The following is a 14,958-nucleotide window of genomic DNA, read 5'->3' on the forward strand; positions in this document are numbered from 1 at the left end:
CTTTACAGGACAACCCAGCCATCAAGTTTCAAAACCATATATGCATGTATGTACCCATCATCAGGGCCATCACCACATGAGCTGCAATGCCTTAACTAAAGCTTTCTTTAAATTCCAACCTACTAGGCTGGCAAAGATGGTGCTACAAGTGAAATTAATTTTGGGAAAAAGAGACAAAATATAATTCCAAGAAAGTCCCAATTTCACCTATGTACTCTTTGATCCCTATGGATTACAAGGAAACAAAGACAGGACACTTGGTGATAGGGGCTTGAAAGCTCAGTTGGTGGTTTGTAGAGCAGGAATGGGAAATGTGCATTGAAGAGCACAGCCCACAGCTATCAAAGCTTTCCTAAAATGGCAAGCCCTAACCACACCCCTACCAGTACTTTCTTGGAATATTATACCAAAGGATGGGGTCCTGTTTAAAATGTTGGGCCCCACTTTGGCATATTTATGTGCCACTTTAACAAATGCTATGTGACTATTTTTATTTTATTTTGTTTTTCTTTTCAACCCTTTTCCTATTTGCACACTCTTTGTGGTAACTTTGTGGTAAAAATTGGTGATGTTTGTTTGAGAGGTTTCTATGGCAATGGAACAGGAGTAGTATTGTTTTGCTATCTTCAGTCAATCACAGTCTGTCATGTGGAAAAATTATCACGCGTGACATACCATAATTGGTTGGGAATAGCAAAATACTGTTATCCTCAGTTCATGCGAGTGTTTCTCTTTCTATAGGGATATGAAAAAGAGCAGTATTTACACATCTTTCATACCAATTGTGTTGAATTATTGGCTTTACTTTGTCCAATCTTGTGACACCCCATAAAGAAAATTTGTCAAAAGGGAAGAACTTTTGATTGTGTGGCAATTGCCTCTAGGTGACGTTTTCCTTTTCTTTCTTATTTGGCAAAGTTGGAGCAAACGTACGTATATATGTATCTTAAGATTGTTAATCTTAGTTAACACATAAATGGTTACATTGAGTTTTCATTTTTGCCAAGAAAAATGGTGGTGATGACTTGGAAACAAACTTGGCCAAGCATTATTGCTGACTTCTGAATATGAGAGAGATCCATTGATGTTAAAGATTGCAATGTTATGAGTTATATTCATGATTTCATGTCATAATATATATTTCATCTTTAATGTCCATTTTGTTTTGGTGAATCACGTGCCACATATATTTTGGGTGGAACTCATGACTTGGATAAATTAGCTTTGACTCGTCAAGTGGTCAACCTTTAAATTATTGACCACCAAAATTTTGATATGTACAAAAACATAATATAAGGGTTGTTCAAGCGTGATCAAACATATGAAATCTTCTCATATTAGGGGAGAGGCGACCCAGTCCGACGGTGATTTTTGTCATCCCTACACACCGAAGATCACATGTGAACAGCATTTTTCACACATAAATATTCAAATGGTACATGATGTTGAAGGTTCTTTTATTGTTTGTCACCTTAGTCCAAAATAATGGTACCTACACTACATTAATGGGTGTTGCGTTTCTTGACCAAAACAATGGCTCAATACTAAAAAAGTCTTCCAGTACTCGATGCAGAGCATATGACTAAGTTCTCCTAACCAGTCTGGTTTCACTTCTTTCATTTAGTGTGAATCTAGCCACTGGAATTATTACCTTCTGTCCACTGTGATTTTGGAAAGAAAAATTGCTAGCTTTATACCCTTCTCAACAATACAGCCCATTATCCACGAAATATATTCTTTTACTTTCCCGGATACCAAACACATTGGAATTAATTCTTCAAAATTGAAAATTATGTTATTGCTAAACTGAAATTATTGTTTCCATAATGGTAATATTACATATAGTTGTGGTAAGTTTGTAATCGACCCGGATAATCAACTCTAAAGTTTAAATTCCATAAATCATTACTTGTTTGCATAAGGGAAGAATGCTAATTAAGGTTAGTTGCTCGAACACGCATGGACGAATCAAGATCATTAATGCATTAAGAGCATCACATGTATCAAAGATTAGCAATTCGTTCAGCGCCTACCCGTAAAACAGCTCTCTATAACACGTTTGATTAGTGATTAAAAAAAAAAAATCAATAAAGAAACAAAGGAAATCAATCTCTCACACTTGAGTCAGAGAAATATATAGATGAAAGAGTCCATTGTGGAAAAGGTAGTCTTGCCTGCAACAGAATCTACCATGAAAGTAAATCCAATTTATGATTTATCAATTGGGTAAATGGGTCAGTAAAAAAATAAATGGTTGAAAAATATACCCAAAATTTTTGTGCCCAAATTCAACTGGAGATGACAGTGAACAGCGGGCATGCTGGAAAGTGGAGACTGAAAAGAAAGGCCATCATAATCAGGCCGTACCTTCTATTATGGCCTTTAGCAATTTCATTTCTTTTACCCTTTTCTCCCTCCATTTAACCACAAATGAATGTATCTAATAACTTCTGCTTCTTTTTTTTTTTGGGTGAAAGCTAATAACTTCTACTTCAGGATTCACTTAATCGAAAATACTACCATACCATACATTCAAATATGATTTTTAATTTTAATTTTTTTAATATACAAGCGATATTGAAAGAAAAGTGGAATCGAGAATAATGTTCTTAACCACTTGAATTACAAACAACTTGCAAATATGTTATATTTTAAATGGTTAATTCGTATAACTTTTAATTCAGAATTCACTTTAACTGGAAATTATACCGTACGACCAAGTAAGTATGACATATCAACGTTGATTTAACTGTTCAGAAAGTGCATAACCCTACTCATTGTTCTTACTTTCCGAACACAAAGTAACTTACTTGAAAGTGAGGTACCAATTAGTTATCTCTAATTGTACAAAACAAAGCATGATCAATGCTTGACCAAAAAAAAGCATGATCAATGAATAACTACAAGTATTCTATTGCTAAATACACAATTGACATCGAACAAATCATAATCTGACACGTATATATACGGAATCACATGTATTAACAAACAAGTACAAAATACTGTTTGGTTTGGTGGAAAGTTCCCTATCAGATTAATCATGAGTTTCTTGTTGTCTTCCCCTTTCAACCATATACGCGTCTTAATTCGTCTTTATATATAAAGTTTCTAATTATGCTTGGTTTTATGTTTCTCATCATGAAGAATCCATTTTGAGTTCCTGGGTAATCCCTAATTTTGCCACTCATCTCATACTTGCATCCAATACAAGTGCATGTGTACTAGAAATAAAAGGCATAATATTTCATTATTTTGTTCAAATACATCAAATTCAAACTTCACATGCTAAATGAAAAGGACCTTTTAACCCTACTACAAATATAGAATCAAATTTTGCAGGTCTCAATAATTTAAATACCCAACTACAACCATTTCTATTATTGCTCCTCTAAGACCATTGGCATTAGTGGACTGTGATGCTGACAGCTCAGCAACCCAAGAATTCCATGAATGTATTTCACAAAGAAGAGAGAAAGGCAACCAATTTTTTTAGATTTAGGGCTGCATGTAGAAATTCAAGTCCCCATCATATAGAAATGGCCAATCATACACATTCATGGAATTTACCCAATAAATGTAGGGCAGTTTTTGAAATTTGCCCAACAAAATTTATTTCACTTAAAAATATTCAAGTCACCTTCACGATAGATGTAAACTCTTTTTATTCCAAAGGATAAATTATCATGGATTCGAGTATCTAGTATCTATGTAGTCTGTGAGTTTGATATATTTTCGCACTCTTAATAGAAAAAGTCCTTACAAAATTTAATCTTATTTATATTATTAAAATGAGTTTTTAAGCTTTAGTAAAAAAAAAATTATATAATTTTCATTAAATTTTAATTGATTAGTTAATTATATATTTATGTACAAACAATATTGAAGGAGGGAGAACTTCGGAGTAATAACTAATGTTAACAACGAGGACCAAAATAGATCCAGTGACAAAAAAAATATTTCACAAAAAAAAAAAAAAAAAAGAAGGTGATTGGACTGTAATCGAATGACCAACTAATTATAAACTAACAAACTCTACGCCACCTCGCATTCGTGACACGTCATACTTGTTCATCATTTTGGTTATGTTGATCTTATTGAGCCAATATCTTCCTATTATCTGTCTCTAATTTTCATCCGACAATTTATTTTTGGGTCGCATTCATCCAACAAACCTCAAGCCTAATAAGTAATTACCTCAGATTATTCGACGTTAAATGGCTAATTTCTTCATCTGGTATAGAACATTTCTCTTTAATTAAGCCCATCATTCTAATTATAGACCTCAAGTCAAGTGCCAGAGCTTGGCTTTATAGCAGGCTTTTGAGCTTTAAACCATCCAGCAAGCCTAACATTTCTGAGCATATGTTTCAGAATTAAGACACAAACTTCGAGTAATCTGATAATATAATATTTAATTAATCGTAGCCTTTTTTAATAGTACAGTAATATTTAAATTACTCTAATGTACGAGGAGAGGAATTGAACTCTAGTGCAAGGAGACGTGCACGCTACCTTGATCAATTGGTCTAACTCACACATGCATTTAGTTGATCATAGTCTAATGAGTACTTTTCATATTCAACTTAAAGATTGTTTAAGCTTAATATACACAATGATTGAGTATTTTCAATCATTAAACTTAAATCATTCACAAAATTGAAAATAAATAAATAAAATTGTCTTCTTTTACACTAATTAGGGTTAGGCCTTGGGGAATCTAACCCCAAAATGAAATTTTTTTGTTCTCCTCCATGTAACATTGTTGGCCCAAGTTATGTGAATGTGATACTCCATGGCTAGGTAGCGAAACTGCTTAGCTCTCCTCCACATGGAAACGAATGAAGTAGGGGCGCGTGGGTTTGATTATTATTCATTTGTTGCCCTAACACTTAAGGCAAGCTTGGTGAGGTCACCAAAACTTATAATTTGCTTAAAATTACAAAGAAAAGAAAAGGAGAATAAGCAAAGAAGAATTACTGGGTTTCAATTTTGTTGTAATATTATTATAAGATCACACAGAATTGGCACATGTGCCTCCTCTCTCTCTCTCTCTCTATTATCTCTCTGCTAAAGCATACATCCCATTTCTATATAAGCAAAGGTCCCTCTGAACTCCCACTTCTCCCACACAGACACCTCCATTTTTGTGTAAGCTCCAACAATCCCATCTCTTACAGAGGACATAAAAAGAAGAGGAATCTATATATATACATATAAATATATATAAGAATAACAAATAGACCCACATAAATACAATATCTCAGATAATCTCTTAATTGTTAAAAGAAGAAGAATTGAAGAGGTTAATATTGAGGTAAAATGGGGAGGGGGAGAGTGGAGCTGAAGAGAATAGAGAACAAGATCAACAGGCAGGTGACTTTCTCAAAGAGAAGAAATGGTTTGCTCAAGAAAGCCTATGAACTCTCTGTGCTTTGTGATGCTGAGGTTGCCCTTATCATCTTCTCTAGCCGTGGCAAGCTCCATGAGTTTGGAAGTGCTGGGTAAGATTGCTCTCTCTCTGTCTCTCTCTTTCTCTCTCTCTCTCAAAAGAAAAAACTATTTCTTTGCTTATCTTTTTGGTTGTGTGGTAATGGGGTATTTCTTAGATTTCCTTGTTCTTTTGTGTACACACTTTTTTATTCAAGGTGCATTGGTTTTCATTTGTTTCTCTCAAAAAAATTCATTCCTTTATTACACATATCTATATATATATATTTTTAAATTTCTTTTGGGCTTTTTGGTTTCAGATTTGTTGTTTTCAATGGAATACTACAAGCATCCTGCTTCTTCTGCTTCTCAAACTCTCAAAGATTTAACTTTTGTTTTCCTTTTATTTTGATCTATAGCTTTTAGATTTCTGTGCTGTCTTATGTTATTACATGTCTCTGACATCTCACCCTGCCTAAGCAATATCTTTTCTGGTACTCCTTGTGCTCTATAACGATTTTTGGATCAAGCAAAGAAGGTTTTTCTGCGTCTCTATGTAAGAGAGATCATTACCAGCTTCACCACTCACAGATCGACACGTTTCATCATCTCTCTCTCTCTCTCTCTCTCTCTCTCTCTTCAGCCCTCTAGCTTGCACTTCTGGGTATATGGATGGTTCCTTCTTTCCTGTTGTTTCATATATATGAGAACAAGTTCTCATCATATCATGTGGTTTAAATACCAACCAGCAGCAAACCTGACTAGGAAACTCCTCTTGTACCTCTGTGCAAGAACTGCCCTTTTTTTTTTCTCTCTCTGAAGCACTTTAGCACACACACACACTCTCCCTCTCTCTCCTTCTCTCTCAGAATCCAATGACTATCAAAACTTGTCCTTATTTCTTTAAAGCCTATGATCTTTTGGTTTTAGTACAGTCCCTTTCTCTCTCTATAAACACACCCATATCCCCAGATGTATATACTGGCCTCTTTGTTTCATCTTTTGATCCCTAGGTTCATTTGGATTCTCTCTCTCCCTATAAAAACTTCCAACGAGGCTGTGGCAAGTCAAGTATTAGAAGCTCCAGAGATGAAATCTTGTTCTTCATATCTTTTGTCCTCCAGATCTATGGTAATTTATTTTTATTTTTAATTTTGTTTTTGTTTTAAAAAACTAGGGTTGCTCATTTTCTTTGGTAAAGTCATGGTTTTGGTCCAGATAAGTATTAAGTTTTGAACCAGAGATTTTTCAGAAAAGGTGTTACCTAAAATTGCCTTTTCCTGGAAAGTGAATCCCAGGTTGATTTAGCAAGAACTGGTAGTCAAGGATTTTGGTTTGACAAACTGGATCTCAGTCCAACTTTCAAATTGTATGTTCCATATTGGTGAATGGTATATTAAATGATTTATCTTCTACTGCATATAGCCTGATGATGCATGTTTCCATGTTAATCAATGTATCCCAGTTCCCCCAGTAAATTTTGTTTTGTTTTGCTACTTTGGTGAAATTCCACTCTCTCTCTCTCTCTCTCTGAAAGCCTTTCATGTGTCAAGATTTGCCTGCAATCTGAATCACATCTGATGATATCATCAGTCCAGTAGTTTATAGGTATGCCTTGCCTGTTTAGTGTTTCCCTTACTTTTCTGTACAAAATAATGTCATAGACTCAGACCAAAAAAAAAAAAAAAATAATGTCATAGACCATATATTGCATAGCAAAAATTCCTTTTTTGGTTTCAAAAGTTTATTTCTTTTGAGTTTTGCGTACCTTCTGAAAATAATGTCTGAAATTGGATTCTAAAATGTTTCACTAAAATGAAAGCCAAAAAAGATTCAAGTATATATATAAAAGCTGCAACACTTGTTACAGACCATGTTGCCTATATGAATCAACCATGTATTTTATGGTGATTATCTGAAGATCTTTAGCCGCTCAACAAGGATCTGTGAGTCATGGACTCATTTGTGTATGAGAGAGAGAGAGAGAGAGAGAGAGAGAGAGAGAGAGAGATTCATTCCTTGTTTTTAACCATTGTGCTCAAAGAATGGCTAGTCCAACAGTTAATTTGCTGCAAATTTCTTGAAGAGTTCTTTCTTCACCATAATCACTTGTGTAACTTCTACTTCTTTAATATTTCTTTGTTCCAACTTTAAGTTCTTTAATTTGATTCATGGGTAATTATGCAAATAAATTTTCTGCTCTAGTACCACATTAAAGTTGGAGTACCCAATATATTTATTATTTGTCACATTCTTTCCCAATTTATCATATGTCGCATTGTTTGATTACCATCATCATATGTTACCTTACATAATCAGCACAAAACATTTTATTTCTTAGAATATATGTACATGAAATGCTTGTAACTTAGCTCAACAAAACTTGTGATATCTCCACTGTTCTCTTAGATGTGTTTGGTAAATTGCTTTGAATCAAGTTGCTATATAATAGGCTCAAAACTCAACACTTTTTCCCTTATTCTTTCTCTTGGCAGTATGACCAAAACCCTCGAACGATACCAACATTCCTGCTTCAATCCTGAGGAAAACAGCACTGAACGTGAAGCACAGGTATTTTGACTCCTTGTCAAATTTTCCTTTCGAACCATCGATTTCACGTAATTAATTAATTTGATGTATATATGTTTTTCTTAATGATTCTTCATAAAGCGTTCTTAATTCTTGTTTTTGGCTGTTGATCAGCAGAGCTGGTATCAGGAAGTCACAAAACTCAAGGCTAAATATGAATCCCTTCTGCGCACTCAAAGGTTATGCTGCAACTGATTAGCAATCAATAATTATACTTATATCCATAATTAAGTAAAAACTAATAGCTAGCATCACTGTATAATATCTATGCTAACCTTAGTTTTTTTTTTTTTTTTGGGTGCTATGTTTTTTTTAATCAAGGCAATTGCTTGGGGAAGATCTCGGACCTCTGAATGTGAAGGAGTTGCAAAATCTTGAAAAACAACTTGAAGGAGCTCTTGCACAGGCCAGGCAAAGGAAGGTAATTAAGTGTGACAATGTTAAAGTTTAAACTAACTAGTTATGAATTAATAAAATATAATTCGACATTGAGATATTTTATACATTCGGGCTGTCCTTGGTTGTAGACACAGCTTATGATTGAGCAAATGGAGGACCTGCGCAAAAAGGTATAATTTTATATAATTTATACAAAGTCAACTGTCTTGTACAAGAATTCTTACTTCTAAAAATAAACAGACCAATCTCATGATGAACACATAAAAATTCTACTAGCTAGGCTGGAACAGTAAGATATTTCAAACCCGAATTTATTCTCCTTTTCTTTCTTTTTCGGGTAAAGTTTCGTGTTCAAAATTGTCATGATTAGCATCTAATCCGACGTCCTCTGTGGTGATCATGGTTTCTAATAATTGAACATGGCAGGAGCGTCACCTTGGAGATCTTAACAAGCAGCTGAGGGTCAAGGTAATATATATCGACTGATATTTTTCTTGTTAAAACCAGTTGAAACGTATATATTTAGTATTTTTCTTCTTGCTTTGATTATTATTTCAGCTGGAGACAGAAGGACAAAATCTTAAAGCCATCCAAAACATGTGGAGCTCGAATGCAGCAGCTGGAAGCAGCAGCTTTTCTTTCCATTCTTCCCAAACCAACCCCATGGACTGCCAACCTCATGAACCTGTCTTGCAAATAGGGTAAGCTCTAATTTAGTTTAATTCTCTTCCCCTTTTTTCCAGAAAAAAACTTCAGAAAAAAGTGAGTCAACAATTGTAACTGAAATGATAGTTGTTGTTGTTGTTGAAACAGGTACCATCAATATCTTCCTGCTGAGGGGCCTTCAATGTCGAAGAGCATGGCTTGTGAGACCAACTTCATCCAGGGATGGGTTCTTTGAAAGTCTAATGAATATGAAAAATAAAGGATAATTTATATATATATATATATTTATGATTGTCCATATGCATGGCTTCATTGTACTGGGATCTGCAACTTCATATGTATCTTCTGATGTACCTGCAAGAATATATGACCCTACGGTTGCCCTACGTATATTGTTTTGTTTTTGGAATTGTAATGCTCTCCACATATATATATTTACTCGCTTTCAGATTGCTATATATTTCGTTTTATTTTTCATCAATTTGTTTATTGAATTGCTTCTTTTGTCCACTGTTATATTAAAATTGTAATACAAATTTATAAATAAACCCAATCCTAGACATGTATTTATAAAAAAACCCAAACACTATTTAAACATAGAAACACACCCAAAATCAACAATTGTATATTTTTTGGGTGTGTTTATAAATAAGGTTTGAGTGTGTGTAATGATGGGTTTTGAGTGTGTTTATAAAGTGTTTTGGGTGTTGGATTTTTTTATAATTTCAGCCCTCATTTTGTGGAAATTAGACCCGTTTTACATTCTTTTAACTAAATTCCGAGTTATTTTTCTTCTATTCAAACGGAAGGTTAATTCGATTGTATTTTTTGAGCCCTTGCTCATCCAATTGTTGATATTTCAGTTTGTCCCTTAAATTTTGGACCTCTGTTACTCTGTAAGCCCAGTAGAATTCTTGTTAAGGAGAAGGACCAGTCAATAGGGCCTTCGATCTTAGGTGCGCTTTTAAGTTTATTTTTTATTTTTTTGATCGAGTGGGCTTTGAAGTTCGATAAATAAAATCCAATACATTTCAGAAAATCCTTTTTTTTTTCCTTTTTTTTTTCCTCTCCTGAAGTTCTAAGGAAATAAAATAAAATATATTTTTTTGGACCCCAAAAAAAAAAAGGAAATAAAATAAAACAATTATAAAGGTGGTTTTTGAGTAAATGTTGATTTTTTTTTTTATATAGGGAAATGTGGATCTTTCTATTACTCATGAAACAACAAATTTTCATGAGTACTATGTTTTTCAATTACTTAATGTATTAGAGCAGAGCATGCGTCCCCTTATCTTTTTTTGTCTACACTTAATTTGTTGTAGTACGAGAAGAACTTGCATGTGATCCGAAATAACTCTATTTTGATATCCCATAATATATAAGTTTTTGTTATAAGGAGACATTCTTGGTTGCAGTTATATTTTTGAGAAATTATATATATATATATATATTATTTTTATCCAGAACGATAATTCCATTTCATTCAACAGTAAAAGAGGATACATCAATTGCCAACGAATTAATTAACCATAAAGGGGGAGATCCCTCCCACTTACTCAAACCTTGGGTTTTGGACACAAAGGCAGCAACTAAATGTGCCACCTTATTATTTATTCTAGGAACAAAAGACAACATCACCGTCTGCATCTGCCGCATCAGGAATCTAATATCATGCACAATGCCTTCAACCCGGGAGTCAGAACAGCCAACCCCTTTCAACATATCAATCATGAGCTTGGACTTAGACTCTAGCACCACCCGCTGCCACCTGGTCCACTCCTGCACACGGACCGCGTAATGCCTCAGCCAGCAACTATTGCAGCGCCGCATCGAACACCTCCTTCACCCCCAGCCCCTTTAAACACCCTAAATGCATCACATATCACCCAACCCCACCCACCACGCAAAGTTTGTGACGTCCAAGCCCCGTCACAATTCTAACTACTTTTTAAAGGGATATGATTTGCACTCCAATTTTAACTTTCCATACACCAAATTAATATAATATAATATTTATATACTCCAATTCTAATGAACCTAGGAAAATTTCTATATGGGAGCAAGATTAAGAAACTGAAAAAGAAAAGGGTAAATTACTCAAATGGTCCTCAAATTTATACTCAATTTACATTTTGATCCCTCAATTAAATTATTCGTTCAAACGATCCATCAACTCTATATTATTCTCTCCATTGGTCCAACCGTTACATTTTGTCAATATTTTCGTTAAATATGAAGGCAAATTGGTCATCATTTATCCTAAAATTAGGTTAAATCTAACAGAAAATTAGACGGTAGGATCACTGGGGCGAATAATATAGAGTTGATGGATCATTTGAACGAATAATTTAGTTGAGGGACCAAATGTAAATCATGTATAAATTTGAGGACCATTTGAGTAATTTACCCGAAAAAAATTTATGTTAAAGAATAAGGCCTACACTGGCCAAGATCAATGCAGGTTCAATTTGATCATCTTCTTACAAAGAATTTAGCTGACAGCAGGTTTCCCTTGGCAAGACTGGGTCAAAACATAAACTCCTATTCTATTTAACAAAACGAACAGCAAAGAACACAAAATGAAAGATAAATTAAGTTGAGATTCTGCTGCAGCCAACCCATATTTTGATTTCAAAATACAACCAAAAAAAAAAAAACTCATGAATATCTAAAATAGGGACCATGGTTGAAGCAGTCACTTGGCAAAATTATTAACTAGAAATGAGTTTCTAGTTATTTCGGCTAAAATTAGCTCAAAAATAGAGAAAGTTGTTGGAGATATGGAAGCATTCTAATAATAGCAGAGCAGGCCATGGTGGTGGTGGTGGTGGTGGTGGAACACAAAACCAATGTGCAATATATAAACTCTTTGTTTTAATCTGATTGTGAAACAGGGTTGATCTGGGTTTTGATTTTGTCAAAAACCAACGTTGATTGGCGTTTTTCAACTCGCAATTCAACGTTGGGTCACAATCAAATTCAAAAACAATTTTTACCAAAAAAAACAAAAATAAAAAACAATAACTTGATCAGTTTCTGTAGAGTTGATTCATTATAATGGCCCCAACAGGTTGCAGCTGCTTCCCAGTGACACTTGAGCGATCCAAAAAGGGTAGCTTCAAGTTTGTTAGGAGTTCCTCCTCTGTTGCTGGTATTAATAATTCATTGCACCTTTAAATTATGTGTTATATTACTGGGAATTCTTGAGTTTGAAACAGTTTTATTCTCATCATCTTTTTTTCTTCTTCCTGGGTTTTTTTTTTTTAAGTTTCATTTGTACCCAATTGGATTTTTGAGGTCAATGATCGGACGCTGATAAGTATTTTAACTCTCTCAGGAGAATTTTTGTGCTGATGAGCTTCCCAATCTGAACTAGTTGCATTCATGCATTACCATTTTGCAGTTTCAGATTAGTATTAGTAACTTGCTGTCACTAATTTGGTACTTCTATCAATATTGATCTTTAACTCTTAAGCAAATGGTCCCATGCAGGTTCATTTAAATCATTTTCTTTTAAGAAAAGGAGCACCCAAGAGAAACAAGCACTGATTGTTTGCTTTGGGGAGATGTTGATCGATTTCGTCCCAATTACTGCTGGAGTTTCTCTTGCAGATGCAGAAGGTTTCAAAAAAGCTGCTGGTGGAGCTCCTGCTAATGTTGCAGTTGGAATATCAAGATTAGGAGGCTCAGCAGCATTTATGGGCAAGGTGTTTTTTCTAAGCATGCAAGATCAATATTAATTTTCAGCTTCATTGTTTTGTTTATCGCTAGTTTTATGAACATTTTGGTTTACATCATATTCTTCTCTGATTCTCATCTATCATGTGAGTCTGTTTATAACTGTAAAGTCTCTACGTTCTGCATCTTAGGTTGGTAAAGATGAATTTGGATACATGTTGGCTGATATTCTGAAAGAAAACAATGTGGACAATTCCGGCATGCGTTTTGACCCAAATGCAAGGACTGCATTGGCATTTGTTACACTCAGAAATGACGGGGAACGCGAATTCATGTTCTACCGCAACCCAAGTGCTGATAAGCTTCTTCATGAGAAAGAACTTGACGCGAATCTAATAAAAAAGGTAACTTCAATATTCTCTTTGATGAAAGTTTATAGCTTATAGTCATTTTCTTCTTCAGTTCCTGACAATATTGACTGATGCAGGCTGGTATTTTTCACTATGGATCGATTAGTTTGATCGAGGAACCATGCAGATCAGCTCATCTTGCTGCAATGGACATTGCCAAAAAGGCTGGTTGTATCCTCTCTTATGATCCAAACTTGAGATTGCCACTGTGGCCATCTGCAGAGGCTGCTCAGCAAGGCATTATGAGCATATGGAACCAAGCTGACATTATTAAGGTGCATTTTCCAAAAACCACCCTATCACATTATGATCAACAAATAATATAACTAAGATATGGGGAATAATATTTGCAAAATTGCAGATAAGTGAGGAAGAAATTGAGTTCTTGACTGGAGGTGATGATCCTTATGATGATGATATGGTCATGAAAAAACTTTATCACCCCAATCTGAAGCTTCTGATAGTAACTGAAGGGGCAGCAGGCTGCAGATACTATACAAAGGTAAACATCCACGTTTTGATGCTAACATTGATCTTAAACCTTCTATTCACTGTCAAATCAAAACATTAGGCGTTTTGGCATCTTTTCTCATTCTTTGTCAATTTGTTTTTACTGATCCCTTTTTTACTGTGGTTTAGGAATTTAAGGGTAAGGTTGAAGGCATCAAAGCTGATGCTGTTGACACTACTGGTGCCGGTGATTCGTTTGTCGGTGCCATACTCAACAGCTGGGGTTCAGACCTAAATCTGTACAAGGTATGTAATTTGTCACCTTGTATGACTTGAATCTTGAGTCATATGCCACTGGCTTCGGTATCAAACCAACGATACGACTTGTTAAAATGTCAGTATGGTATTGAAATCTTGATTTTTCTTCTTCAGGATGAAAAAAGGTTGAGAGAAGCTCTCTTGTTTGCCAATGCATGTGGGGCTCTCACGGTGCAAAAGAAAGGAGCTATACCAGCAATGCCCACAAAAGAAGCTGTCGACCAATTTCTTCACCAAACCACTGCTTGAGAGGATCATATAGGACAACCGTTAGATCATAAACTTATATTCTTACACAAAAAAGGGGGAAAACAAAAAATGAAAAAAGCAGAAAAAAAAATAGATTTATTCTTTTAAAATAAATTGGTTTCCATGCTAAAGAAACCAGGTTTGAGGGATGATTGTGCTTGGAGGTGGACTCTGATGCTAAGCTTCTGGTGGTGGTGCACATAATGTTGAAGCTATCATTCATGATATCAAATAGTTGGGGTGTGTCATTTTTTATGAACATTATTAGGAGGGCAGTTTGGGCAGGTAATAGGGTGGCCCATGAGTTTTTTTTTTTGGGGTGAATCGAGTCTAGGGTTTACCCTTCGCGCCCCCACCCTATCTCATGCCATGGGTGACTCATGAGTTTTTGGCTTTACATGCCTCTGCTAGTATTAATTGGCTTGAATCTCCCCCAATATCTTTTACATGGATGTGGCAAGCTGCAATCTGTTCTCTTATATAAATTCTTTCCATCTTTTTTAATCATTTAAAATCATTTCTATCATGTGCTTCAAACAAAGAGAGGGAGAGGAAGCAAGGAAATACCTCAAATAGTTTCAAAGCATTTATCATTGCAACCGAGATCATATGTGAGATTCTCCAACCCGAATATCGGTTGTATATAAACAAAACCAAAAAATAAAGAGGCAGAGTGGGTGTACTTTTAAACTAAGACTATGCTACACATAACTATTAGACTCTGAAGAACATGATATTTAAGAACTACTGCCAGCTAACTGACGATAGATGC

General features: G+C 34.9%; 2 protein-coding genes across 4 annotated transcripts; both read left to right on the plus strand.

Annotated features, from left to right (window-relative positions):
• The first annotated feature begins 5,010 nt into the window (after window positions 1-5,010).
• On the plus strand, window positions 5,011-9,539 carry AGL6 (AGAMOUS-like 6). Of its 3 annotated transcripts, none has more exons than XM_089052824.1 (8): window positions 5,011-5,501; window positions 7,923-7,998; window positions 8,131-8,195; window positions 8,338-8,437; window positions 8,550-8,585; window positions 8,842-8,883; window positions 8,974-9,116; window positions 9,229-9,539. In XM_089052824.1, the coding sequence occupies exons 1-8, from the start codon at window positions 5,320-5,322 to the stop codon at window positions 9,314-9,316; spliced, it is 732 nt and encodes a 243-aa protein (XP_088908950.1). In that variant the 5' UTR covers window positions 5,011-5,319; the 3' UTR covers window positions 9,317-9,539. The 3 variants fall into 3 exon arrangements, with proteins under 3 accessions (XP_088908950.1, XP_088908949.1, XP_088908948.1); XM_089052823.1 differs by having other exon boundaries at window positions 5,017-5,501; window positions 8,134-8,195; window positions 8,544-8,585; XM_089052822.1 differs by having other exon boundaries at window positions 5,019-5,501; window positions 8,544-8,585.
• Window positions 9,540-11,910: 2,371 nt separating this feature from the next.
• On the plus strand, window positions 11,911-14,861 carry LOC103331939 (putative fructokinase-7). The gene is made up of 7 exons (XM_008234610.3): window positions 11,911-12,232; window positions 12,574-12,788; window positions 12,951-13,163; window positions 13,247-13,444; window positions 13,531-13,671; window positions 13,809-13,925; window positions 14,052-14,861. The coding sequence occupies exons 1-7, from the start codon at window positions 12,139-12,141 to the stop codon at window positions 14,184-14,186; spliced, it is 1,113 nt and encodes a 370-aa protein (XP_008232832.1). The 5' UTR covers window positions 11,911-12,138; the 3' UTR covers window positions 14,187-14,861.
• Window positions 14,862-14,958: the final 97 nt, after the last annotated feature.

Source organism: Prunus mume, linkage group LG5, assembly GCF_029339155.1.
Source record: "Prunus mume cultivar Tortuosa linkage group LG5, ASM2933915v1, whole genome shotgun sequence".
NCBI lineage: Eukaryota > Viridiplantae > Streptophyta > Magnoliopsida > Rosales > Rosaceae > Prunus > Prunus mume.

Coding starts and splice junctions, on each gene's coding strand:
- AGL6 (XM_089052822.1), top strand. CDS start 5,320: ATGGGGAGGGGGAGAGTGGAGCTGAAGAGAATAGAGAACAAGATCAAC. Junction 8,586..8,841: donor TGGAGGACCTGCGCAAAAAG/GTATAATTTTAT, acceptor TGAACATGGCAG/GAGCGTCACCTTGGAGATCT. Junction 9,117..9,228: donor GAACCTGTCTTGCAAATAGG/GTAAGCTCTAAT, acceptor TTGTTGAAACAG/GTACCATCAATATCTTCCTG.
- LOC103331939 (XM_008234610.3), top strand. CDS start 12,139: ATGGCCCCAACAGGTTGCAGCTGCTTCCCAGTGACACTTGAGCGATCC. Junction 13,164..13,246: donor ACGCGAATCTAATAAAAAAG/GTAACTTCAATA, acceptor TGACTGATGCAG/GCTGGTATTTTTCACTATGG. Junction 13,672..13,808: donor GCTGCAGATACTATACAAAG/GTAAACATCCAC, acceptor ACTGTGGTTTAG/GAATTTAAGGGTAAGGTTGA.